The 26,654-nt window shown below is 41.6% G+C and overlaps 2 protein-coding genes across 2 annotated transcripts in view; both read right to left on the reverse strand.

The window, feature by feature from the left end:
* DCAF10 (DDB1 and CUL4 associated factor 10) overlaps positions 1-10,326 on the reverse strand; it is a 45,039-nt gene extending 34,713 nt beyond the window's left edge. The window contains exons 1-2 of the mRNA XM_003407849.4: positions 9,776-10,326; positions 1,748-1,861 (exon numbers count right to left, since the gene is read on the reverse strand). Coding sequence (XP_003407897.4) covers positions 1,748-1,861; positions 9,776-10,311 — 650 coding nt within the window. The 5' untranslated portion in view covers positions 10,312-10,326. The remainder of the gene's footprint in view (positions 1-1,747; positions 1,862-9,775) is intronic.
* Positions 10,327-11,399: 1,073 nt separating this feature from the next.
* On the reverse strand, positions 11,400-26,636 carry LOC104845677 (uncharacterized). The gene is made up of 6 exons (XM_023545353.2): positions 26,471-26,636; positions 26,287-26,389; positions 19,585-19,717; positions 16,950-17,049; positions 15,166-15,296; positions 11,400-13,029 (listed from the first exon to the last, which is right to left on the reverse strand). Exons 1-6 carry the CDS (start codon positions 26,634-26,636, stop codon positions 12,736-12,738), a joined length of 927 nt encoding a protein of 308 aa, XP_023401121.1. The 3' UTR covers positions 11,400-12,735.
* Between the last annotated feature and the right edge of the window lie 18 nt (positions 26,637-26,654).

A 26,654-nucleotide genomic window follows, 5' to 3' on the forward strand; every position in this document is an offset into this window, starting at 1 on the left:
AAGGCAAAATACTATGTGTAGGATGCTACCATTTATATAAAAATGTGTGTGTGTGTATGCTTATACATGCATAAACTATCTCAGAAAGGACAGCAAGAAATTGGTAACAGTGGTTGCCTTTGGGGAGGGGAGCTGGGTGGCTAGGAGACAGAGGTGGGAGATAGACTTACTTTTCACTGTTTACCCTTTTGTACCTTTTGAATTTTGTACCACGTGCATGTATTACCTAGTCAAAAAAAAATAAATACAATAATTTATTTTAAAAAATTAAGTCTTTGTCTGACTACTCCATAAAATTAACTTCATCCAGAGAAGGGGTCTGTTCTGGTTGTTGATTCTGTTATGATTATTAAATTTCTTCACAAGTTTTGGGATTTTGGTTATAGCCTCACTTTGAGTAGGAAGGTTTTAAAACATTTTTTGTTTTTCCTTTCCTCCTGTTTAATGGTTTTATAGTTGCCTTCACTTGGCCTTCCAGGCCTCCCACTCCAGAACAAGGCCTTATAATGACATTTTAGGGCTCTGGTTTCATGACAATATTGGAGATATCACAGATTCAGTCACTGACTCAATGAGTGGCTTAATTATACTCTTGGTCATGAGGCTGTGTCTTTATCTACTAAAACCTATGGCCCAGGTAGTGAATAGCTTTTATTTTTCTTCAGCCTTTCACAAACGGGGCAGACATTCCAATCATGCCTCTGGTTTCAACCTGTAACTCTGGCTCTGGTTCCTACCTCACATGAAGCACTTCAGCACTTTACCTGATAGGGGATAAATTACTAGATGCCAGTGTCTGCTTCCAGACTGAAAACACAGTAGGTGTGTGGTTTCAGTCCTATTTATAATTTTGTGTCTGTGTTCCATTTCTGGCCCACAATGATGTTTATGTTGTTTCAGAGCCAGGCTGTATCCTTTGTGCTATTTACTTAAATCTATTGTTCTATGTATTTAAAACACAGGGATTACATTAAAACTCAGTATGTCACTCTGACTAGGTGTAATTTCTACTTTTTTAAAACATTAAAAGTAACAATTATAAAAGTTATATATTACATAAAATTTAGAAAGTAGAAAATTACTCATAATCCATCCATTCTAACTCAACCACTATTAGCATTTTTCAATATTTCCTTCTAATCTTTTCTTCTGCTGAATTTCATATTTATATAATTTTTATCACAATTTCAATCTATATTATTGCAAGTATTTGTCTATGTTGATATTTAGTCTCTATGATTATCATTTTAATGACTGCCTATTAATCCACCAAGCTGTTTATTATTAACTTCCCATATTACTGAGAATTTACAGAGCTTCCAGCAATTCTATAAAGAATTTCTCTGTGCATATGTGTTTTTCTCCATCAATAGTCTAGATTTTGGGGGGGTGGGGTGGGGGAAAGGGTATGAGAGATGCTAAGCAATGGGTCTGTCGTAATTCTACACAGCTCATTAGCCCCAAAATATGACAGGACTAGCATAATAAATGGTTGAGGTTCATAACGATGACCCTGACATTCAAAGAGAAAAGGTAAAATCATATGGAAGTAAAAAAAGTATTTCAATCCAAAATGGCTAATAGTGAGTTTGTAATTAAAAGGATATGTTTAACAAGGGACAGGATTCACGATTGTGGATCATACAGCACTGGAAGACAAGGTATTACAAATTTTCACTAACTTCCAAAGCAGAATATTTGGGGCCAAACTAATAAAGTTCACTTTATTTATCATTACAATACTAACCTGATATTATTTACACAGTCTTCATGAGCTTCAGAAAGTGTTTTTATGTGCTTTGAAGATATAGGGTCAAAAAGCAGAACTTCAGTTTGTTCACAAGCAACTGTCAGCACTGACCTGAAAGCAAGCAACACATTTCTCTTTAGTTTTCTCGTACTCTCAGGTTATCAATACTCATTTATTTATAATTACACAAGTAATAAATGAGTAACTTTTGTGTCCATGTTAGTAGCAAATAATTAAAAGACTGATACCATCCACTGCTGGCAAGAGTAGTAGAAAATGGTATGGTCATACATTACACCCAAACCAAACCTACTGCCATCTTGTAGATTCTGACTTTTAGAGATCCTGCAGGACAAAGCAGAATTGCCCCACAGGGTTTCCAAACCTGTGAATCTTCATGAAAGCAGACTGCTAGATCTTTCTCCCTCAGAGTGGCTGGTGGGTTCTAACTGCTGGCCTTTTGGTTGGCAGCTGAGAGATTTATCCACTGCACCACCAGGACTCTTTTCATACATTAAAAAAAAAAGAAAAAAAGAGTCGATTCTGACTCATAGTGACTCTACAGGACAGAGCAGAACTGCTCCATAAGGTTTCCAAGGAGCAGTTGGTGGATTCGAACTGCTGACCTTTTGGTCAGCAGCTGTAGCATGCTGTAGCTCTTAATCACTGTGCCATCAGGGCTCCCTTCATACATTATATACCAAAAAAACCCACTCTGTCAAGTCAATTCTGGCTCATAGCGACCCTACAGGACAGAGCAGAACTGCCTCATAGAGAGTTTCATACATTATAGTGAAGTATAAATTGGTACAGATTATCTTTGGAGAGCACCTTTGAACTATCTATTAAAATTTTAATTGTGCATATACCTACAGAAATATTTATTTAATATCTAACTACAGAAATAATCACTTAAAATTAAAAATAAGCATAAAAGCACTTGCTTCACTGGAAGAAGGAAAAAATTGAAAGTAACCTAAATGTACACAGAAAGGGGGAAGGATTGATTATATAGGCAATGATGGTACACTCATACTTTGGGATATCAGGCAGCAGTGAAAAAGAAAGGGGTAGCTTTATATGCATATGAAAGAACTCCAAAACGTATTTTTAAATGAAAAAAGCTAGCTGCAGAAAAACATGAGGCTACTCAGAGGAAAAAAAAAAGATCATATACAACAAAATTATTTCTTTACCAGTATCTTTAAAATGTACTGAAAAAGGTCTGGCACATATCCTACCATACGAGTTTGATAGAGTCAAACAATCTTTTTCTTGATGTTTTTTGTTTTCTCTCATTTCAGGCCTTGCCTAGTGCAAAGTTTATTTTAATAAACATTTATACATTTAGAATCAACTTACAAAGTTAAATATACACATAAATCCAGCTCTTGAGATTGCATTAAATCTAAACAGAAGTTTGTACAGTATTGACATCTTCATAACATGGAATTTTCCAGTCCACAAACAGGGTCTCTCTCTATTTAAGCCTTTTCTAATTCTCTCAATAAAGTTTTATAATTTTCTCCAAATGACACTGCTTATGTTTTGTTAAGATTTATTCTTGGGTACTTGATTTTTTTTTTTTTGATGCTATCATAAATGTCCTTTTTAAAATTTTGCTTTGTTGCTTGTGTATAGAAATACAACTGGTTTTTTTAATATTACCTATCAATCTTGATATTTTAATAGTTTTTCTGTAGATTATTTTAGGTTTTCTTTGTCAACAACCATTATATGCAAACAGTTGCTTAGTTCTTTTTTAGTTCTTTTTTTCCTCCTTTTCTTTGCTGCACTAGCTAGGACTTTCAGTACAATGTCAAATAAAAATATTGATAGCAGGCACTCATCTTATTCCTGATCTTCAAGAAACTTTCAACATTTTGCCATTAAGTACAACATTTGCTATAGGTTTTTTGGGTAGATATCTATTATTGGACTGGATTAGAGCCCTGGTGGCTCAACAGTTAAGTGCTCGGCTGCTAAATGAAAGGTCAACAATTTGAAGTCACCCAGCCACTCCACAGGAGAAAGATCTGGCAATCTGTTCCCATAAAAATTACAGCCTAGAAAACCCTAAGGGGCAGTTCTATTCTGTCATGTGGGGTTACGATGAGTTGAAAATCAACTCAACAGCACTAACAATAATTATTACTGGATTAAGGAAGTTCTCTTCTATTCCAAGTTTGCTTTTTTTTTTTTTTTTTAAATGAATAGATATTAAACTGTATAAAATGCTTTCTAGCATTTACTGAAGGAGCCCTGGTGGTGCAATAGTTAAGCAATCAGCTGTTAACCAAAAGGTTGGCAGTTAGAACCCACCAGCATTCTAGGGGATCTGCTCCCATAAAGATTACAGCCTAGGACAATCGATGACTGCCCTGACAGGGAACACAACAGAGAATCCCTGAGGGAGCAGGAGAGCAGTGGGATGCAGACCCCAAATTCTCGTAAAAAGACCAGACTTAATGATCTGACTGAGACTGGAAGGACACCGGTGGTCATGGCCCCAGACCTTCTGTTGGCCCAGGACAGGAACCATTGCCAAAGCTAACTCTTCCAACAGGGATTGGACTGGACAATGGGTTGGACAATGCTGGTAAAGAGTGAGCTTCTTGGATCAGGTGGTCACTTGAGACTATGTTGGCATCTCCTGCCTGGAGGGGAGATGAGAAGGTAGAGGGGGTTAGAAGCTGGTGAAATGTACACGAAAAGAAAGAATGGAGGGAGGGAGCAGGCTGTCTCATTAGGGGGAAAGCAATTGGGAGTATGCAGCAAGGTGTATACAGGTTTTTGTGTGAGAGACTGACTTGATTTGTAAACTTTTGCTTAAAGCACAATAAAAATTAAAAAAAAAAAAAAAAAGATTACAGCCTAGGAAACCCTATGGGGCAGTTCTATTCTGTCCTATAGGGTAACCGTAAGTCAGAATTGACTCCACAGCAAACAGCAGCAGCATTTATTGAGATGATCCTATGATGTTTTCCTTTAATATATTAACATAGCAATCTATATTAATTCTGTTTCTTAAACTTTTAAATTGAAGTATAAAATACAAGAAAACTGCACAAATCGTGAGTACACAGCACAGTGAAACAGCCCAAAGGGAACACACTCAAGTAACCATGATCTAGTAACTATGCAACCACTATGGACATATACCAATAGTTTAACAACTGGTACAACTGAACCAGCGTGTATAAGCTGAATATCTCTCAATGCGGTATTCTATACATGCCCTTTAGAGCAAGATGTTAAGTGGAGTTGTTCCTATTTTGTGTATCTTTCTGATGTTTCTGTCTGTCTGAGTAACTGAGGTGCACTGAGATGTGTATTAAAAATCTTTATGATGATAAATTTGTCTGTTTTCTCCTTGAAGTTATTTTAATGTATATACTTTAAATCTAAAAGACTCTTTCAAGTTCAGAACTGTTTTACCTTCCAGAAAACCTGAGATTTTATCATTATAAAGTGACCCTGTAACTCTAGTAAATTTTTTTGCCTTGAAGCCTATTTGTCTGATATTAATATGACTCACCAGCTTTCTTTTGTTGTTTGATATGTTTGTGTTTGATATACCTTTTCTCCATCCTTTTAATTTTTTCCCTGTAACAATTTTTGTCTTTTAACTAGAACATTTAGTACTTTTATATTTATTATAATTAATAATATTTAGATTTATTTTCAGCCATTCTTCATGCTTTCTATTTATTTTACCTTTTCTATTTGTTTTTTTCTTTCCCTTTTTAGGAATTTTTTCTCATTCCATATTTTTTTCTCTACTAGGCTGGAAATTACATACTCTTTGCCTTTCCGTGGCTACCCTGGAAACTGTAATATGCTTGTTGTTGTTGTTAGGTGTCGAGTTGGTTCCAACTCATAGCGACCCTACGCACAACAGAACCAAACACTGCCCGGTCCTGCGCCATCCTTACAATCGTTGTTATGCTTGAGCTCATTGTTGCAGCCACTGTGTCAATCCACCTCGTTGAGGGTCTTCCTCTTTTCCACTGACCCTGTACTCTGCCAAGCATGATGTCCTTCTCCAGGGTCTCATCCCTCCTGACCACATGTAAAAAGTATGTAAGACGCAGTCTCGCCACCCTTGCTTCTAAGGAGCATTCTGGTTGTACTTTTTCTAAGACAGATTTGTTCGTTCTTTTGGCAGTCCATGGCATATTCAATATTCTTCGCCAACACCACAATTCAAAGGCGTCAACTCTTCTTCAGTCTTCCTTATTCATTGTCCAGCTTTCACATGCAAAGGATGAGATTGAAAATACCATGGCTTAGGTCAGGCGCACCTTAGTCTTCAGGGTGACATCTTTGGTCTTCAACAGTTTGAAGAGGTCCTTTGCAGCAGATTTGCCAAATGCATTGCATCTTTTGATTTCTTGACAGCTGCTTCCATGGCTGTTGATTGTGGATCCAAGTAAAATGAAATCCTTGACAACTTCAGTCTTTTCTCCATTTATCATGATCTTGCTCATTGGTCCAGTTGTGAGGATTTCTGTTTTCTTTATGTTGAGGTGTAATCCATACTGAAGGCTGTGGTCTTTGATCTTCACTAGTGCTTCAAGTCCTCTTCATTTTCAGCAAGCAAGGTTGTGTCATCTGCATAACGCAGGTTGTTAATGAGTCTTCCTCCAATCTGATGCCCCTTTCTTCTTCATATAGTCCAGCTTCTCTTATTATTTGTTCAGCATACAGATTAAATAGGTATGGTGAAAGAATACAACATGCTGCTCAATGTATTAAAGTCTAAAGTTAATATATCATAATTCTCCTCTGAAAACCCAGGAGTTTAGAACATCCCCTCATAATTTATATGCTATTATCTTCTATCATAATTCCATTTTTGTTAATCTCACAAAACAATATTAGATTTAGTTTTACACACATAGTTACCAGTTTCTTTGCTCTTCATTTCTTCTAGAATCTCCGACCTTCCATTTGAAAACACATTCCTTCTCTCCGAACGTAGAATTCCTTTATTGAAGGTCTGGTGGTAAACTCACTCAGCTTTACTTGTCTAAATATGTCTTTACTTCATCTTTGTTCTTGAAAAGACTGAAGAACCCATCTTTGCTGGGTATAGACATCTAGACTGACAATTTTTCCTCCAGCATATTGAAAATAATTACCACTGTCTCCTTCTTTACACTGTTATTGATGACAAATTGACTGTCACTCTCTCCTTTGAAGGTCTCTTTTCCCTATCTGTTTTTAAAATCTTCTCTTTATGTTCATTGTCTTGCAGTTTCACTATAATACGTGTAGGGAGGATTCCTGCTTAGGTTTGTTCAGCTTAAATCATGGCCGGGTGCCATTCTTCAATTCGGGAAAGTTCTTGGCTATTATCTCTTCAAATGGTTTTTTTTTTCCCCATTCTTTCTCATTTTCTTCAAAAACACTGACTAAATATATGGTGGACATTTCTTCTCCATGCTCCATGTCACCAAACCTCCTTCATATTTTCAATCTCTGTGTCTCTCTGGTCTTCATTCTGAATAATTTTTTTCACTTTTAATTTCCAATACACAAGTCTCTCTACTGCTGTGCTCTCAACGTGTTATCACAGAGGATGGCTTGAGGAAGTCTCACATACTACTATCTAATCTATGAACATTATCAAATTTCCTTTTTCAAAAAGTCATTCATAAGGTGATACACTTATTTGGACAATGTTGCTATCACTTATAACATCTTTGGAATTCTTTGGAAATAACCTTCAAGTCTGTGGAATCTTTCATTTTTTAATTAATGCCAAATTCCTTCTATTCTGGTCTTTATTAAATTCCTAATATTAATTCTCACCGTTGTGTCACCTCTCCTTCTCTGCATTAAGAATTCCTTCTAAGCTGATTTAACCCATACGTAACTGAAAGATATGGAAATTATCTCATTTAACATTGATATGTCATTTAACAGTAAAATTACTTTAAGTATTATACAAATGTTGGACATATTCTTAGATGCAGTAAGAATAGTAAAAAATTAAAACATGGAGCTATTTTCACCCGTTACCTTGACATAGATGAAAAAGAATGACAATATACAGTTGTTGGGAAGGGTATGAGGAGACAAACCCGTCATGGTCCTGTCAATTCCGACTCATAGCGATCCCATAGGACAGACTAGAACTGCCCCATAGGGTTTCCAAGGAACAGCTGGTAGATTCAATCTACCAACCTTTCGGTCAGCAGCCGAGCTCTTAAGCCACTAGGACTCCATGAGGAGACAAGTACTTTCATATATGGCTGATAAGAAAGAGAACTGGTATAAATCTTATAGTGGGCAATTTAACAATTAAAAAAAAAAAAAAAAAAACCCACTGCCATAAAGTTGATTCCAAATCACAGCAACCCTATAGGACAGAGCAGAACTCCCCACAGGGTTTCCAAGGAGCACCTGGTAGACTGAAACCGCCGACCTTTTGGTTAGCAGCAATAACTCTTAACCACTATACCACCGGGGTTTCCAATCTTAACAAACTTTGACTCATTCTAGGGATTTACCCTAGAATGAAACCTGGAACACCCTAGTCTACAACAGTTTCCTTCAAACCCTTTATCTCAATTTGAAAATATATATTATGCATTCTTATGTATGGTTACCTAACATCTAGTTGAACCCAGAGGTCCTAAGCTCCATGAAAGCAATGCCATTATTAGCCGGTTTTGCTCACTACTGTTACCCCTGAATTTGGAATATATCAAGTCCTCAACTAATATTTGCTGAATGAGAGAATGAATGAATGAACTATTCAAATGACTAGCAATCAAAGGCCTTGATGGGGTTAGAGTTATATTAACTATATTGTCTCACACCATGTTCTTCTTCATACAGTCCAACTTCTTGGATTAGAATGTGGCATGCAGACTGGAGGAAGGCTCATTAACAATCTGCCACATGCAGATGGCACAATCTTGCTTGCTGAAAGTGAAGAGGACTTGAAACACTTACTGATGAAGACCAAAGACTTCAAAGTATGAATTACACCTCAACATAAAGAAAACAGAAAGCTTCACAACTGGATCAATAAGCAACATCAAGATACGTGGAGAAAATATTGAAGTTGTAAAGGATTTCAATTTACTTGTATTCACGATCAACGCCCATGGAAGCAGCAGTCAAGGAATCAAACGACAGACTGCACTGGGCAAATCTGCTGAAAAAGATTTCTTTAAAGTGTTAAAAAGCAAAGATGTCACCTTGAGGCCTAAGGTGCACCTGACCCAAGCCATGATATATTCAATCATTTCATATGCATGTGAAAACTGGACAGAGACTAAGGAAGATCAAAGAATCAATGTCTTTGAATTATGATGTTGGTGAAGAAAACTATATATTATGGGCTGCCAGAAGAATGAACAAGCCTGTCTTAGCAGACCTATAGGTAGAGTGCTCCTTAGAAGCGAGGACGGGGAGGCTTCGTCTCACATATTTTGGACACCTTATCAGAAGAGATCAGTCCCTGGAGAAGGACATCATGCTTGGTAAAGCAGAGGGTCAGCGAAAAAGAGGAGGACCCTCAACCAAGATGGACTGACACTGGCTGCAACAATGGGCTCAAACAGAGCAACGATTGTGAGGATGGTGCGGGACGGGGCAGTGTTTTTTTCTGTTGTACATGGGGTCGCTATCCTATGGCACCTAACAAGAGGTCCTGACACAAGTTTAGGTGAGAGGGACGCAAGCCTAAAGTGATAGGAAAAGAATGGACATTTACTCAAAATGTATTTACAGAGCACCCACTGTGTACCAGTCAACCCGAGTTCTAGTCTGGCTCTGACAGACCGGCTGTGTGGCTTTAGGCATTTCTCCTCTCAGAGCCGCGGGGTGCTGAAGGTGAGCAACTGAGGCCCGGGTCTGCCTACTCCGAAGGGCCGTAAGGGGGCTTCAACGGGCGAATGGCAATGAAGCGCTTCAGAAGGTGCAGGGGGTGTGAGGGCAAACGCCGCAGCAAGCCCAGGGCTGCGTCCGCCGGCCGCGGAGCAGGCAAGAGGCGGGAGCCGCACTTACCCGTCGGGCGAGTATTCGAGGTTGAAGACGGCACCGTGGGTCCGGGTGCTGAGGTACACCGAGTCCGCGGGGTGGATGGAACCATAGAGGTTAGTCATGGTGCGGAAATTGTCCCGCGCCGGATCCACGAAGAGCCCGCGGCCCAGACTGCGCTGTCTCAGCCACCCGAACAGCCGGGCGCCGGGGCCGCCTAGGCCCGCGCTGAAGCCCTGCCGGCCCCGGCTCTCGGCCCTGCAGTCCGGCCCCGGCCGCCGGCGCGGCGGCGAGGGCGGCGACGGCTCCCCCTGGGCAGATGCGGCCGAGGGCTCCGGAGCTCCAGGCGGCCCGAGCTCTCTGGCGCGCACGGCCGGGGGCGGCGAGGGGGCATCGCGGCGGCAAGGAGTCCTGGCGGACAGCTGGGGAGGGGCTGCGCCAACCCCGGGCGAGGGTGGGGGTGGCCCGGCGGCTGCCTCCTGCCCTCGGTGGTGCGCCGGCTCCGCATCCCCGGTTCCGGCCGCCTCGTCCCCACCGGGGCTACGGGGCGCAAAGGGAAACATGACCAACGCCCCCGCCCCCCGCTCCGGGCCCCTGCCCCGCCGGCCGACACCTCAGCGCTCCCGCTCCAGCCGCCACTTCCGGCGTGCGGCGACCTAATCCCGTCGACTGGGAAACTCGCGCCACCCCTCGGCCACCACCCGCGGAGGACTGGGAAAGTGGGGACACCGCCCGGCTGTGGGGAGTAGTGGTCCCGACAGGTAAGTGTCCTGGTAGAGTAGGACCCCGAGAATGACTAGCCATAGGTGCGCGCGACTGAGGATGCTCAGGATCCAGGTTGTATGGGGCAGTGTTAGCATCTGGGCGCCGGGTGAGCCTGAGAATCTGTCGGTAGTTATCAGGTGACCATGACTGTGTGCCTGGGTCTGAAGGGGCCTGACTAGTCGGATGGGCTGTGTGCTTATGTACTGCTATCCCCACTTTACACTGAGAATCAGTGAGAGAAGGATTTTAGCTTAATAGGTGTAAGTCACACATAGTAAGTGGCCTGGTATACTGCCTACTCCACCTGGGAGTTACACTCAGGTTAAGAACTTTTGCACTGAAAAGTTCTGGCCTGTACAATGCCTGGAATATGGAAGCTTATTGGTGCCCTAAGTACTTGTCCAACTCCAGCTGCTGCCTAGTAGGTCTTGTATCAAGGCCAAAGCTTTCCTCTCTCCAGGGAGGGGCACATATCCAGCCTGAAGTCACTGAGGGGAGCTGGGGACCTGAAAATCAGTCTCACAAGCAACAGAACCCAGAGTCAGTCCTGCTTGTATCTGATAGACAAGGCATGGAGAGCATGACAGATGCAAGGCCCTGGACCACTGCTGCTGGGGTAAGTACGTAGAGCTTGTTTGCAGAAATGGGTTAACAAGACCTGCAGGGTTTCTTGGAAGGGAAGCCAAGTTTTCAATAAAGGGAAGCTTGAGGTGCAAGGAAAAGTAGATATAAAAACTGACAACAACTCTTCTGGGCCTTCATCAAGAACTGTGTTGTAGAAAGCTCACGTTTGGTGACTGTGAGGATAGAGCTAAACGTGAAGACTGGAAGAGGAAATCAGATTCAGAGAAGGCTAAATATTCAGCAGCTGCTCCCACCAGGAAGGTTAACAGTTATTCAGCAATCCTGTCCCTGAAACTGACTGGGAAAAGGGGAAGAAGCAGGAGGCCTAAGCTAGATGATTAAGGCAGCCATTTCTTACGAGCCTTTTCTCTATCTCGCTGGAGAGATACAGACCACCCATGTAGCCCCCCAGAGTAGAAGGGGTACAGATATGTTTTAAGATCAAATGTCCCTTAATGACCCATGACTTCTGGCGGCACCAAATACTTAAGTAGATGCCCTCTGCTTGCCCCCTCCCCCATTTATGGCCAATGGCCAAAGGCCAAAATCCTATGATCTGCAAAACTTTGACCATGACACATTCAGCAATGTTAACTTTTAAAATAGGTAAAATCAATTAAACTCAATTTTAAAAGGTTACATATTCCAAGATATTTGAGGTGCAGTTCTAACAGAAAAATACAAGCTCTGCAATTAGCTTATGCTAACTCATGAGAAATTGGTTTTCACAATTCAAACAATTCAAAACTAAAATAATGTAGCCCCAAAGTTGATTAACAACTGTTCACTGACAATTTAGGGAATCTAAAGAAATGGGGAACAAAAACATTTTGTAGGCTTGCATGGGACTCTATCAATTAGACAGCGAGAATGCTTCTTGAAACATTAAGGTAGCCACAAAGATAAGGCAGTGGTGGCTGTAACACACAGCCATTCGGTAATGCTGGTATTTTTGTTCTTATGCTCCTACTTAAATGTGAGTGCTCACTTATTCCAAACAATTTTTACCAAAATCTGAAGTAAGAATAAATTATATGACTGAAATTCTATTAAAATGACATGGTTTTACATCAGTAGGAAAAAAATGGGTATTAACTGATGAGGTACTAAAGATGACAGAACAACTTAAACTGAGTGTGTGCCTGTTCCTATTTATCCACTGCCTTTGAGAGCCTTTAAATACAACCACCTTAACAAGGAATTGATTTCAAATTGTCTATATAGACCAGTTTCTATATAATACCATTTTTGAAAGCTAAAAAATAACTGGTTTCAATTGCTAAAATTCAGTTAGATATTAATTCATTCAGAAATGCCTAAAGCATCCTCTGAACCCCTTGTCCCGATGCTTCATTTAGATCACAATAAAAGTAAACAACTGGCCAGGGTTTCCTGAAATGTACCCTGTAGGCCCAGGTTATCACACGTCCCCGAACACCCCTAAGTCATAGGATGTATTTCACCATGCAAGCAGGGAGTAAATTTACTTTTTTCCCTACCCGTTGACTTGATGCTTAAAAAAAAAAATTACTTCCAAACTGATGCCTTTTAATGCAGCACAACTAAAATGATAAACACTGGCCTTTCCTTTCAGACTTTTATACTTTGGGGGCAGCAGGTTCACTCCTGGAGTCTTTGACATTACTGGTTCTGCCTATCAAATAGAATTCTTTGTTGGGAACAAGATTGACAAAATGAGCAAGGCGGTTAGACATGGCAAAAAAAGCAGAAATGGCAGCTATGTCCCAGGCATCCTCTCGGTCAAAGCCATGCACCTCGAGCTTTTTGAAATGGTCATCTGTTATGTCGTCAGCTTGGGAAATAGCAAGCGCAAACTCCAGCATTGCCTTTTCCCGAGCAGGGAGGTCAGACTTTCTCCAATCCACACAGACCTGAAAGAAAACACACAGTCAGAAAGCAGAATCTCTGTTCATCACAATACAGCCAATAAAACCTAAGACCTAACACAAAATGGGCACTGACAAACAAAACCATAGGTTAGATTAAGGGGCTAGAAGAAAAAAAAGCAAATCCCTGCTGCCATCAAGTTGATTCTGACTCACAGCAACCCTATAGGACAGAGTGGAACTGCCCCACAGGGTTTCCAAGGATTTGAACTGCTGACCTTTTGGTTAGCAGCCAGAGCTCCTAACCACTGTGCCACCAGGGCTCCGTAGGGGCAAAGTCAGGCCAACGTAAAACTTCTCAGAAGCATAATTGTCTTGGTAGAATCCAGTGGAATGCAAACCTGGAAGTCTGGCTCAGCACCATCTCTGTCAAGACTTTCTTGTTCACCCCAGCTACTAGCAACCTCTTTCTCCCCTAAGCACCAAGGGCATCAAAAATCTCAGAACCAAGATTCATAGACTCTTACTATATAAGGACCCAAAAGTCCAACTTTTTCATGAAAAAAGTGAAGCTCAGAGAATTATCCCTTTGCACCCAGTTCCAAACAAGGCACAATATCTGCACACTCCACAGCAGACATTTGCTAATTACTATGTCCGAGAATGCCTTCAATGCTTTCTGTTCACTATCTCATTCCTTATAAAAAGTCTAGGTGGTAGTATTATCATCATCCCCATTTTATCAATAAAGAAACTGAAGTTTAGAGAGATGAAATGACTTCCCCAAGGTCACACAGCTAGAGTGTGGCACAGCTGGGATCTGAATCCAAGTATACCAGATTCCAAAGACTGTACTATTAATTAGTACCCTTGCTGAGGCAAAATATTAGGGCCACTAAAAAAAAAAAAAAAAAAAAAGGTACCATCAAGTCGATTTCAACTCATGGCAACCCCATGTGTTTTCAGAGTAGAATTGCATTCCACAGGGTTTTCATGGCTGTGACCTTTCAGGAGCAGATCGCCAGGCCTTTCTTCCAAGGCACCTCTGCATGGGTTCAAACTGCCAACCTTTTGGTTAGCAGCCCAGTGTTTAACCATTTGTACCACCCAGGGACTCCTACTGGAATCACTAAACACCTAAAAATAGAAGACTAGGTAAGCTAACCCTGGCGTGAAAGCACACCCTGTGGTCACAAGGGAGGCAATTCCTGGGAAACTGATCCTGGATGAGCAAAGGTCTCGTGAGTAGGCAGGAGACTCTCAGCAGAGCAAAGGGGATGGCGTACCTGTCTTGAAGCTATCTTTAGGCTGGCAACGGAGGCCCTTGGGGAATATCTACGAAGTCTCCACTCAGGTAAGTTCAGGAGGGGAGGTTGGGGGGTCGGGAGACTGATGAACCTCATACTTAGGAATAAAAGCAGAGAACAGACATTTCTGTCCCCCAGCCCAGAGGATCAGGAGTGCAGGAGTCCGCAGGACCTTGTAGCTTGGTGACAAACCCATGTTTGCTGTGTCTTTACTCTCAGTCTACTTCTCTGGAATAATTACCATGACCTCTGACACCCAAAGGGCCTGGCTTTGGATGAAGCAAGGAGAGAGTAAGTTGCTAGCTAGAAGACTTGAGACTCATTTCATAGCCAGGATTGGTAGAAAAGAACAGATGGAGACAGTTCCAGAATGGGAGGCAGGAAAGGCAAGGCCTGGGACCAGCAGCAAGAAATAAAAGAAAACTAAGAAGCTAGTTTGGATCCATTAAGAATAATTAGTTAATGAACTAAAATCACACTAGAAAATGCAATGTAGTAGAAAGAATGCAAACTTTGAAAATGGACTCTGCCACATTCTAGTTGTATGCCCTCTCGTTAAATCTCTGAACCTCAAGTATAAAATGGTTTTAAGATCACACCTTAGAGGGGAAGTCATATGCCTTTGAGAGAATGCATGCCAAATATCCAGTATCATATCTGGCACCAAGCTGGTGCTCAGCTAACACCTACACCTAAACATCATGTATGGGTAGAAGCAGGTAGGCACAGCCCCAGGACCTGGAAGGAAGCTCAAGCAATGGGAAGAGCTCGAGATCTTGTTCACTGCACCATACAGTGGCATGGGGTTTGCCCCTTCCTCAGGTATGGAGAGGCCCTGAAACTGGCATTGGGGGGTAGGGGGGTAGGCACTAACCTGGTCAGAGAGCACTGGATTCTTTGAGTAGACCCTGTGCAGGGCACTGTGGGCAACTACATTGTATGGACACCTATTGGCTATGCTGGTCACCAAAATGATAAGCTCCTTGTCAGCTCTGCTGAGGTGGCCTGGGGAGGAAGAAAAGACACCAGTCCATATGCGCTTGATAGCAGCTTAGAAAAACCCAATTGGCTCAGTCAAGTTTTAGCAACAGTCACCCACCTACCTACCCGTTCACTTGTGCATTCATCCCCAGTCCATCACTACCAGCTATCCTGCTTTATTTTCTTCATGGTTCTTAACAGTCCCTGAAGTCAACTTGGTTTTTTATTTCCTTCAGTGGTCATCATCTATTTTCTTCTCTCTAAAATATGTATGAAAGTTCAGATATTTTTCTGACTTGTTCACCGCTATATGCCCACAGGAATGCCTGGTACTTGGTGGATGCTCAGAAAACATATGTCGAATGAATTACTAAATTTGAGAAACATTTTCTGAGGCCCACCATATGCCGAGCTAACACTTTTAAGAGAGGAGGAAGAAAAAAAAAGGGAGAGATTTCTTCAGCTTAGAGGACCCACCGTTGGGGGTGGGGAGAGGCTGAGGGTGGGGAGCTCACTTTGGTACCCGGCACCATTCTGGGATCTTTCCTCATTTAATCTTCACGAGCTCTGCAGAGTGGTTACTATTAATACCACTTACTGGCATGGAAACTAAGGCTCTGAGACATTTAAGTACTTTGTTAAAGTTCACTTGGATTATTTATGGCAGATTTACGTTTGAACACAGGATCTGTCTCTTCCTCCTATGATACAGAAGTCTTGGAGCGATATGATGCTAATATAAGGCAGACAGTGCTCTGTATGCCACTGGAAAAGGGCCCGTAAAGGGGCTGTGGGAATTCAGAGGAGGAAGAGTCCTTCATAAATGAAGGCAGGTGAAATGGACTTGAAAGGAAAGATCAAATTCACAAAGCCATAGGCAGGAGAAAACACAACCCAGGGGCAAAGTATGAAGGGACTGAGGGAGATGGTGGTTGGGAAGGCAGGCTCATGTCAGCCATGAAGAGCCATTATGACAGACTGCTTACTGTCTCCGATACCTGCTCTCCCTGTCTTCCTTTAGTGATCCAATACCTTAATTTTTACTGGACATATAGCCACGCTGCTTCCCTAGCAGCTAGGTGTGACCACGTGACTAAGTTCTGGCCAATGGGATATAACAGGAAGTGATGTGTGCAACTTCCATGTCATGACCTCAGAGGGAAAGGATGTATGCACACCAGTGCTGCCTGTTTCTCTTCCTGCTCTCTTATAGTGGTGAGCCAGCCTGAGCATGCAGGCAAGGGCAATCCCAGACAGTAAACAGCACACAGACCCTGAGCAGCTCACATGGAGACTATTAGGTGAAAGAGAAAAAAAAGTATATTTTGGGGTCTGGGTAGCAACAGCCTAACCTGAATCCTAACTGATAAACCCGTGACTCCCAGGCTGAAGTCCATGACTGATATTCAGCAGGCTATCGAGAACCATGGAGGGCTTCCAAGCCCAAGGAGAGAAAGATGAGCCAGAGTTATTACCTAATGTATTTCAGTTATATACTTATAAAGTTACATTGAGACTTCAGCCTCAGAATTCAGAGGGCGTCAGAGCCAACTACTGTCTTTCCAAGCTTCTCCCTACTCCCCTCAGTGATCCGGGACTATGTGGGAAGGGAGACTAGCAATCAGGCACCTGGATCTCATCTAAGAATGATTTACCAGTCAGTGTCTTTCCATTTACCTGTTTTTTTGTTGTAGATGGCATTGTAATAAGCGAAGAAGGCTCTGAATTCCAGTGGCCGGTAAGACAACACTTTAAATACATTTGGTAAAAATCCTGTCTGCAGGGAATGAAAAAAAACAGGGAAACAAGTAAAATAAAAACGAAGAGCAGAATGGGCAAACAGTAACTGGGTACTCCCCATATTGTCTGAGTACCAGATACAATCTTAGAAGAACATATAGCCTTGATCCCAAAGCACAACCTATATACATCTTTTAGGGTATGTTAAGTTTTACTTCTAAAGGTATACATAGTTTCTTTTTAATAAGTTATTTTATAAAATTTAGTGAATGTTAACAACTAAACCAAATGATATTTCTACTATTCTCTACCTATTCACAGAAGGGTTAGTGGTACTTATTACTTGTAAGAATTAAATTAGTAACAAGCCTTGATATTATTACAGTACTTTACAAAGTTCTTTCATACATCCAATCTCAATTTTGCTTCTTTATAACACTTTAAGACAGATAAGGTAGATAAAGCAGGCACCATTATCCCCATTTTACAGATGAGGAAACTGAGGCTCAGAGAGGTTGAGGACTTGCCTGAAGCCATCGCCAGAGAGGCAGCCCTGGGATTTCTGACATTTGGGTTTTCAGTATATTTTCCAATAACATGCTGTGGCAGACAGTTGTTAAAACCAAAAAACCCACTGCCATCGAGTCGATTCCAACTCATAGCGACCTTATAGGACAGAGTAGAACTGCCCCATACAGTTTCCAAGGAGCGCCTGGTGCATTTGAACCGCCAACCTCTTGGCTAGCAGCCGTAGCACTTAACCACTATGCCACCAGGGTTTCCAGACAGTTGTTGACTACTACTAAACAGCCATTTCTTCCCTCCTTCCTTGACAGCAGAACCTGGAGTTGTTCAGATATCAGCTTTGCCATGGGTTGAGGGAAGGTTAAGTCCTTTCACCAATGCTAGAGGGTGAACCCTGATTGGTGTGAACCAATCATGGTGACTCCATTCCATTTGTCAGTGGCTGGCTAAGGAATGGACATGTAACACTGTTCTGGCCAATAAGAACTGAGGAGAAGCAGCAGGAAGCCTTCCTCTTGCTGTAAAAGGTATATAGATGAAGGAGGAGTGTGTGCCCTCTTAGCTCCTCTAGGAGTTCTGCAAGGATATAATGCTTTCACTGCTGTAGCCATCTAGTGACCATGAGGGGGCAAGTCTGAGGACAGAGTCATCACACTGTGGTAGAGCCAAAAAATGCAAAGAACCTAGTCCTTGATGAGGACTGAATCAAACAATCCTGGAATCACCCGTTCTCTGGACCTGCTGTATAAAAAATATATATATATATATATATTTTTTGTATATGAAACGTTAAATTGTCCTTACTGCTTAAGCCAGCTGAACTGGATTTTTTGTTACCTGCAGCTGAAACATTCTAACTGATAACAGATGGTAAAGGTTCATTATGGGTCTAGAAACCACAGTGTAAAGAGCCATTTATATTAGCCAGGGACAGCTGCTTGGCAGGGTGGGGCTGTGTCCACAAGTGAGGGTGGTACTAAGGAAGAGGCTGAGGCTGCAAACCTCACCCATCAGAAGAGCTGTGATTTTCATCTATTTTATGTATTGGATTTCCATGCAAGATTTTGTTTGGGGGGAAAAAAAATCCTCAAAATAATACCACCAAGATAGCACACACACATATTTAGAATAAATGTTTATGTTCATAGAAGGGTCTTATAATTTAGCAGCTTTAAAAATTATCCCCAGGAAATAATTCAGGATGTACAAAAAGATATATGTACAAACATCTATTGCAGGTTCTAAATGTCCAAGATTTGAGAATTGCTGAAATAAATTACAGTATCTCTAAAATACAGTGCTATATCATGCAGTCACTAAAAATAATAATGTTTTGAGCTAGAAAAATATTCATGATGACACGATCTCATTTTTTTTGTTAACTGACAGTGAAGGAAAGGACTCAACCTTCCCTCAACCCATGGCAACCTGATATCTGAACAATATCCAGGTTCTATTGTCAAAGGAGGAGAGAAGAAATGGCTGATGGGTAGCAGCCAACAGTTGTCTGCCACAGCATCCTATTAGCAAATATACTAAAGATGTATACAAAATTATACAAAGAAAATAGGGAAGAAAAAACACATGACATGCTAATAGTGGTTGACTTTGGACGGTGGAATAACAAATTATTTTTATTATTTTTAAATTTTCTGCTTATTTAATTTTTCTAGTATTTCTAATTTTTAAACATGTAATTTCTAAAAATTTTTTTTTTTTTCCCTTACAGGAAAGAGCTGTTTAAGCAGCTGGCATATATTCTCAATGGCTGTATCTCCATACCGTATTATTGTACTACAGAGCACACAGGACTGAAAATGAACTGACAAAAAAAGCTCTAGAATTCAAGGGGCTGTGCCTAAGATAAGAGGAAAAAATTATGTCTTTCTGACTGAGATACAATTAGATCCCAAAGGAAGGACTCATCCACAGTGGGAAACTTGTACACGCCAGGGCAACCAGCTCCAGCAATTCCACTCAGGCTGAGAAAGGTCTGCACCAGCTACAACTGCACTGGCTATGACCCTGTGCCAGGTGAGTGTCTCACCTTCTTTTCCGTCTCCTCCATAAGCTCTACAATGTCAAAAGGCAGGTCCTTCTTGTAGGGAATGGGGTAACGGCCAATAGGTTTAGATGCCTCTTCCTGATGAGTCTTGTAAAGGCGCAACTCTTTCCAAAACCTATTTGTCACAAGGTGAAGAAGAGACTGAAAGGAAACAGGTATGTTTAGATGGGTTATCAAAGGAATGGCCTGAATAGCCAGTCTGTATATCTAGGCCTAAAGGAAAAATGGCAACTACGTTCTATCTCCTGTGGTAACTCCCATTGATTAGCCATCCCTGCATTGAGAACAATTCAGAAAAGGAGGATGAGAATGGTTGCACAACTTAAGAATATAATCAACATCATTGAATTGTACATGTAGAAATTGTTGAACTGGTGTTATGTTCTGCTATGCATATTTTCAATAACAACAAAAAATAAAATATTAAAAGAAAAAAAAGTCCACGCCTTGAACAATTGTGAAAGGAATCCTGGGATTAACAAGAAAGAGTGTCATAATCAACTAGCAATGTCTGTCATGGGGATGGACTATGAGGGCATGGTTGCCCAAGTAACTTATATTTGCAATACTTAGCTTAATACCCAGCTCAGTTACCACCTTAAAGCAACAAAACCTTGTGGGATTCTTCATGGCCATTAAGCTGTTCTCCAGCCTTTTCAAGTCTACCAAATGACAGCCAAGATTTCATCATTATCTGTCAATGATACCATTAAAAAGAACAACTTCCATTTCTTCACCAGGCTCACTGGTAGGAGCTTTGCAGGCATTGTCTCTAAATTTTAAATGTTATCACTATCTCTCACCAATGGGGGCAGCCATGACTTAGCTACCATGAGGGGGTGCAAGATTAGTATTGCCTCAGCTTCATAATTTTCAAGAGAATCTGGGCGTGGAGTTCAAAGTGAAGCCTGCTGTTAGCCCAGTGATGCAGCAACTAGAACGTGGCACTATGTACCTGGCACGGAATGTAGGTGCCTCTTGTGATTGTAGGTGAACACCTTTGAGAAAACACACAGCCACTGCCCCCCTTTCCCGTTGCACAGGGCACCAAGCCCAAAATATTGGACCCTTCCACCTGGCAGATTCATCACTGGGGTGGTGGTATTATCTTTTATTCTGTGCAGACTCTTTGCCATGTTTGTTTGGTAGTAAACTGAAGTAAAAGCAACCTGAAGCTGACATCTTCCTTGCCAGTCTTTGAACCCGTACTACGGGGCCTGGCCTGGTTCATCAGAAACCCAGATTTTCAATCAAAATCTCCTGATTATAAAATGTTGACTCAATTGTTTTTCCCATGGGTTAAGATGTGGTAGGATTGGTGGCTTCGTGGAGATTCATTAATACTAGCCTGTCAACTTTATAATAAAAAATTAAAAACTATACTTTAAAAAATTATTTTGTACTATGGGACAAATAAAATCTGCAGGCTGTTAGCTTACAATCAGTAGATTATGGAAGCAATACAAATGTCCATCAACTGATGAATGGGTAAACAAAATGTGTATCCATGCAATAAAATACTGCTCAGAACTAAAAATGAATGACTTGGTAATACATGCTACAACATAGATGAAACTCACAAACGTCATGCTAAGTGAAAGAAACTAGGACTCCAAAAAGCCACATATTATGTGATTCCATTTTGGATATTCCTTTCTGGAAAAGGCAAACTAGACACAAAAAGTAGATTAGTGGTGGCCTGGGCTGGACATAATTTAAGCCATAACAGGCTTTATGGGAAGATCCTTCCTTGTTGGTGGCTCAAGGGGTTCCTTGGCTTATAGACAGATCTTCGCATGATCTCTTCTCCATGTGTCTATGTCCATCCTGCTCTTTTTATAAACACCATCTTGAAGGGATTAGGTTTAGGACCCATTCAACTCTGGCTTGACCTCATTAACATAACAAAGAAAACCCATACACCTCCTCACTTATCAACTGTCTTGTTATCCAACATTTCCTGGTTATGATAGTAGTAAAAAATCTACTGACTATTTTGTGCATTAACGATGTACGTCTGGCAGTAATGAACACCAAGGTGCAAGGCAAGAGTATTGCTGGCTTGGCCATGATTCTCAATGGTTTGGCAGTTATGTCATGATGTACTTGGCAGTTATATAATGATGTAGTCATCCTCCTTCTGTGATTTGATGTGGTCATCCATTTTCACGTAATACTGATTTCGCATAACTATCTGGTCTTTGGAACCTAACTATGTTGATAAGTGAGGACAGGGTGTATTTCCAAATGGGGTCATGTTTACAGGTACAGGGGTTAGGACTTCAACATAACTTTTTGGGGGACACAATTCAATCTGTAACAATTCCTTAGGATTTTCTATATACCAGATAATATCATCTTCAAATAGAGATGGTTTTACTTCTTCCTTTCCAATCTTGATGTTTTTCTTTTTCTTGCTTAATTGCCCTGGCTAGAACCTCCAGTACAACGTTGAGCAGAAGTGGCAAGAGCAGACTTCCTTGTCTTTTTCCTGATCTTAGAGGGAAAGCTTTCAGTCTTTCACCATTAAGTATTATGTTATCTCTATAAAGGGCTCTTCAAAAATGCCCTTTATCAGATTGAGGAAGTTCCTTTTTACTCCTAGTTTGTTGAGTGTTTTCATCATGAAAGAGTGTTGTACTTTGTCAAATGCTTTTTCTGCATCTACTGAGATGATCATTTGGTATTGATTTTCAGATGATGAACTAACCTTGCATTCCTGGGATAAATCCTATTTGGTTATGGTATATAACCCTTTTTACATGTTACTGGATTCAGTTTGCTAATATTCTGTTGAGAATTTCTGTCTGTATTCATAAAGGATATTGATCTCTAGTTTTCTTTTCTTGTGATGTCTTTGGTTTTGGTATCAGGATAATCCTGGCTTCATAGAATGAGTTGGGATGTGTTCCCTTTTTTGAAGTGTTTATGAAGAATAGGTATTAATTCTTCTCAAAGTGTTTGGTAGAATTTGGTAGAATTCACCAGTGAAGCCATCTGGGCGTGAACAGACTCTACTTACTACTGTCACTGATAAGTCTGTTGATCTCCCAACTTCATGAGACCCTTGTGCCATTTATCAATTAATTGCCTCTAAGCTCCAAATTCACCCTTTACCACCTGCTCTGAGAAAACAGATCTGGGCCTTTTAAATACTTTTCCTTTGCCAGCTGTTATGATGCTGGTAGAAGGCCTACAAAATGGAGAAGGAGTGAGTTTTACTTCCTGGTTTCAGTGTGCTCACTGCCACATTCCTGCAATATAGCAACTTCTCCACCATCTGGCTCCTGCTTTGCTTGGTGGCCAAAAGCACCAAGTGGCCAGCAGTTTTCCCTAGTGCCCTATCAGGCAGTTTTGTAACAGAGGCTTCCAGGAGACACTTCCCTATGAATAGCTTTCCCCAGCACCCTAGAAGTGCTGGCAAGTTCTAGAAAGCAAAGCTCCAGCAAATTCCACTGGCAAACCTTCCCCGTGAGCCATGGCCATCCCCTCTCCCACAAATTCTCAATCAGCCTGAGCTGGTGGTGGGGAGAGACTCTTCCTTGGGTGCTCTATCTCAGCACTAGGGATAGTGGCTATTCCTTATATCTCCTAATCCTATATTTTTTAGAGCTCTCTTTACTTCTTACTAGCCAATCACTTATTATTCCAAGGCCCTGTTATAGTTAATAATTCTTCATATTAAACTGTTTCTGTTCAAATTACTGTGCAGTTTCTGTCTCCTAATTGGACTCTGACCAATGCAGACTTGAAATTTTTCCACAGACCCATCTATGTCTGCACCCAGTAAATACAGCCTAGGAAAGTCCCTAAATAGCATCACGACACACAACTTTCCAAATGCAGTTCTCATCATTTCAAGCTCTTTCTTTCATCCATCTTTCATATCTTGAGCAACTACTGTGTGTGCAAAGAGCAGTGAGTTCCCCATCTCAGGAAGCATGCAGTGTAGCAAAAGATAAGAAACGGGAGCCAGTAGCTAAAAGGATAACTACAACAACTAACATGCCGAAGTAAACGGTACTTGGTAAATAGTCCACAATGATTTGACTTAAGAGAGCTGATGAAATGCACTGAGATATGAAACAGCAGAGATAAGCTGGGGCAGATAGTGAAAGGCCTTGACTTCTGTTGGGAGAGACCATCTGCCATGGGCCTTAAGCGTCCTTGCATGTCCGTGCTAAGTATGCCAACCACAAGGCCTAATTGTCCTCAGACACTCAGCAGATTCTGTAGCTAGTTATATAGGCAATTAAGTAGGTCAAAGCAAACACAGTGTGAGACTGCTTGCTCCTTGGGGGAGGAGAGCTGGTTTGCTTGCTGCTTGTTACAAAAGGTGTTGGGCCCTTGGCCCTGGATTCCTCAGTTATGGTGCAGCCCATTGCATGCATAGTCACCATTTGGGCACACTGAATTCAGTCCACTGGACTTGGGGGCAGGTGAACCAGTGCTATCATGCTGATGATCCTGCTGCTTGTTGTGTTACAGACTAATAAAGTTCTCGATCTGACTCACTGAATCTTTCCATACACTTTTGGTACCTACAGAGCTGCAGTAGGTGAACATGCTTGTTTGTTTGGTCATTTCCTTTGGAGTTCTGTTACTTTTTGTTATCCTCTATGAGGTCGGGGTTCTTTTCCTGACAAGTTCCAGTAGAACATGACTTTCTTCTGCAGGTGATGAGGCAAGCCATGAGAGTTTTGCAGGAAAGAAAGTGAGCTGGATTTTGAAAAGATGGGTAGTAGCCTTAGGGAGGAAGGATGAACGTTTGAAGAGTAAAGAGGGTGATGAGTCAGAAGGTTGTGACAAGGGCCGGAACGGTGATCAAGGGTTTGGAAAAGAGTGGAAAAGTAAGAGCAGGGAGGCCCATTTCTTGGGCTCTGACTCTGACAAAACATTCTCCACTGTAGTTTGGGGACTGAGTTTTTCTTGCAAATGTGTTGCTCCTCACTGCCTACAGGATAAAATCAAAATGACTTAGCAAGTCATATACAAGACCTCATGCTATTCTGTCCTGCAGGAATACTCTATCCCTGCCCTTTCTCCCTCCTCGCAAAGGTAGGTACTGTTATCGTCATTCTATCAATGAGGAAACTAAGGTACAGAGAAGTTAAATAACTATGTACATGGATATGTAATCTATTGATAACTGTGATTATCCCTAAGGAAGTAGAGAGAATGGAGTTTGAAGGGGGACTTTATCCACTTCCTTACTGTTGTATTTTTTAAATGTTTTTAAAAAAGTTTTAAATTATTTTAATTGGTTAAACAGGGTATGAAATGACTACCAAATGGTGACATGACACCTATTACAAAGAGTAAATATGAACTAGAAAACAAAACAAAAAAAACAAACCCACTGCTGTTGAGTCGATTCCGACTCATGGGACAGAGTAGAGCTGCTTCATAGGGTTTCCAAGGCTGTAAATCTTTACGGAAGCAGACAGCCACATCTTTTTCCTCTGGAGCCGGCAGGTAGGTTCGAACTGCTGACCTTTCAATTAGCAGCCAAGCACTTTAACCACTGCACCACCAGGGCTCATTTCCTTATTGTAGTTTTGAGTATTTGCAATTGGTTTTATGTTGTGATACACCAGGACCAAGCTTAAATGCCAGCCAAATAAGAAAGAACCTAGCTTGTAATGTAATTTAGTTCTTCAGATGGGAGTGTGGGGACCATACAAAATTTTATGGAATTGCTAACACATACAAAACTATTTGGTAAGGGGAAAAAAAAGTTTCCTTATGTTTTACTTTCTCCCATAAGTCCTAGGTTTAAGAAGTTATGATTCTTTGTGATTAAAACATCTGTACATTTGTGTAGTGGTAATTGTAAGCACTTATGCTTTTAGATTATATCTGTATTTGAGTAATACTAATGATTACTTCCACTGACTCTTTTACTAACAATTTCTGTATATAAATCAACGTAGGTTTCATTTGTAATTTTTAGAAACCAGTAAACTAAAAAACTTTCAGGTTTCACTTAGGAATCCCCTCCACTGGAATACCTACCCTGTCCCCTGCCTTCCCCTGAGACTTAAAAAAAGAAAAAAAAAAAATTGTTGTCAAGTTGATTCCGACTCATAGGGACCCTAAAGGACAGGGCAGAACTCCCCCATAGGGTTTCCAAAGAGCAGCTGGTGGATTCGAACTGCCGACTTTTTGGTTAGCAGCCGAGCTCTTAACCACTGCGCCATCAGGACTACCCAGATAGAGGTAACTATTTCATCCTGTGACACCCCAATCAGGTTTTTACTGGAGCCACCATAACTCATCAGTACTGTCATGTGTAGACAGTGAACTTGCCCAGGGCAGAAATCAGGATTCAACTGACTCCTCAGGTCAATTCCTGGCCCACAGCGGATGTTCAACAAGTGTTTTTGATTGAAAAAGGGGGGAAAAACCCAACATTACCAGTCGAAAAAGAAAAGCAACCATGAAAAGCTACTCTTCCAAAGTCCAAAGTTTCTAAAGACGCGGTTCTGGGAAAATATCCGGAAAGCCACGATCAACCTTTCGAGAAGGCAATTGGCAGTTCCCCCAGGGAAACAGAAAAGGGAAGAAAGAGGTATGCCAGAAGGCACTCGACTTGATGCCACCTCTACTACACTGGCACCAAACCAGTAGCACCCAAACAAAGAGGCCTAATCCACCTGGATCGATCAGGCCTGTAAAAGTCACAGGTACACGGCCTGTGGGCGGAACGTGGCCTCGAAGCCAGAAAGCGCACACCGACTGCCTGGGGCCGCCTGCTTCTTCCATATTCTGCCAATCGCCGCGGCCACTTTTACAACCAGAAGAGACAGTAAGCGTTGTTATGAGATCTTTGTAACTGCAACGCCAGGGACCCCAAGAAAGGTCTCACGCTCCCCAGAATTCAGGGGCCGTGAGCTCGAGCCAGGTTCTACACACTCGCTCGTAGCCTCAGTCTCCCACCTCCACGCGAGTGAATACCCGAATCCTGGGGGCTCTGCCCACGCGCTCTCACTCACCGGCTGGCGCAGGACGCCAAGGCGGCGAAGCACCGACATCGTGGCTCGCTGCGTAGT

This window comes from Loxodonta africana, chromosome 9, assembly GCF_030014295.1.
Source record: "Loxodonta africana isolate mLoxAfr1 chromosome 9, mLoxAfr1.hap2, whole genome shotgun sequence".
Classification (NCBI taxonomy): Eukaryota; Metazoa; Chordata; class Mammalia; order Proboscidea; family Elephantidae; genus Loxodonta; species Loxodonta africana.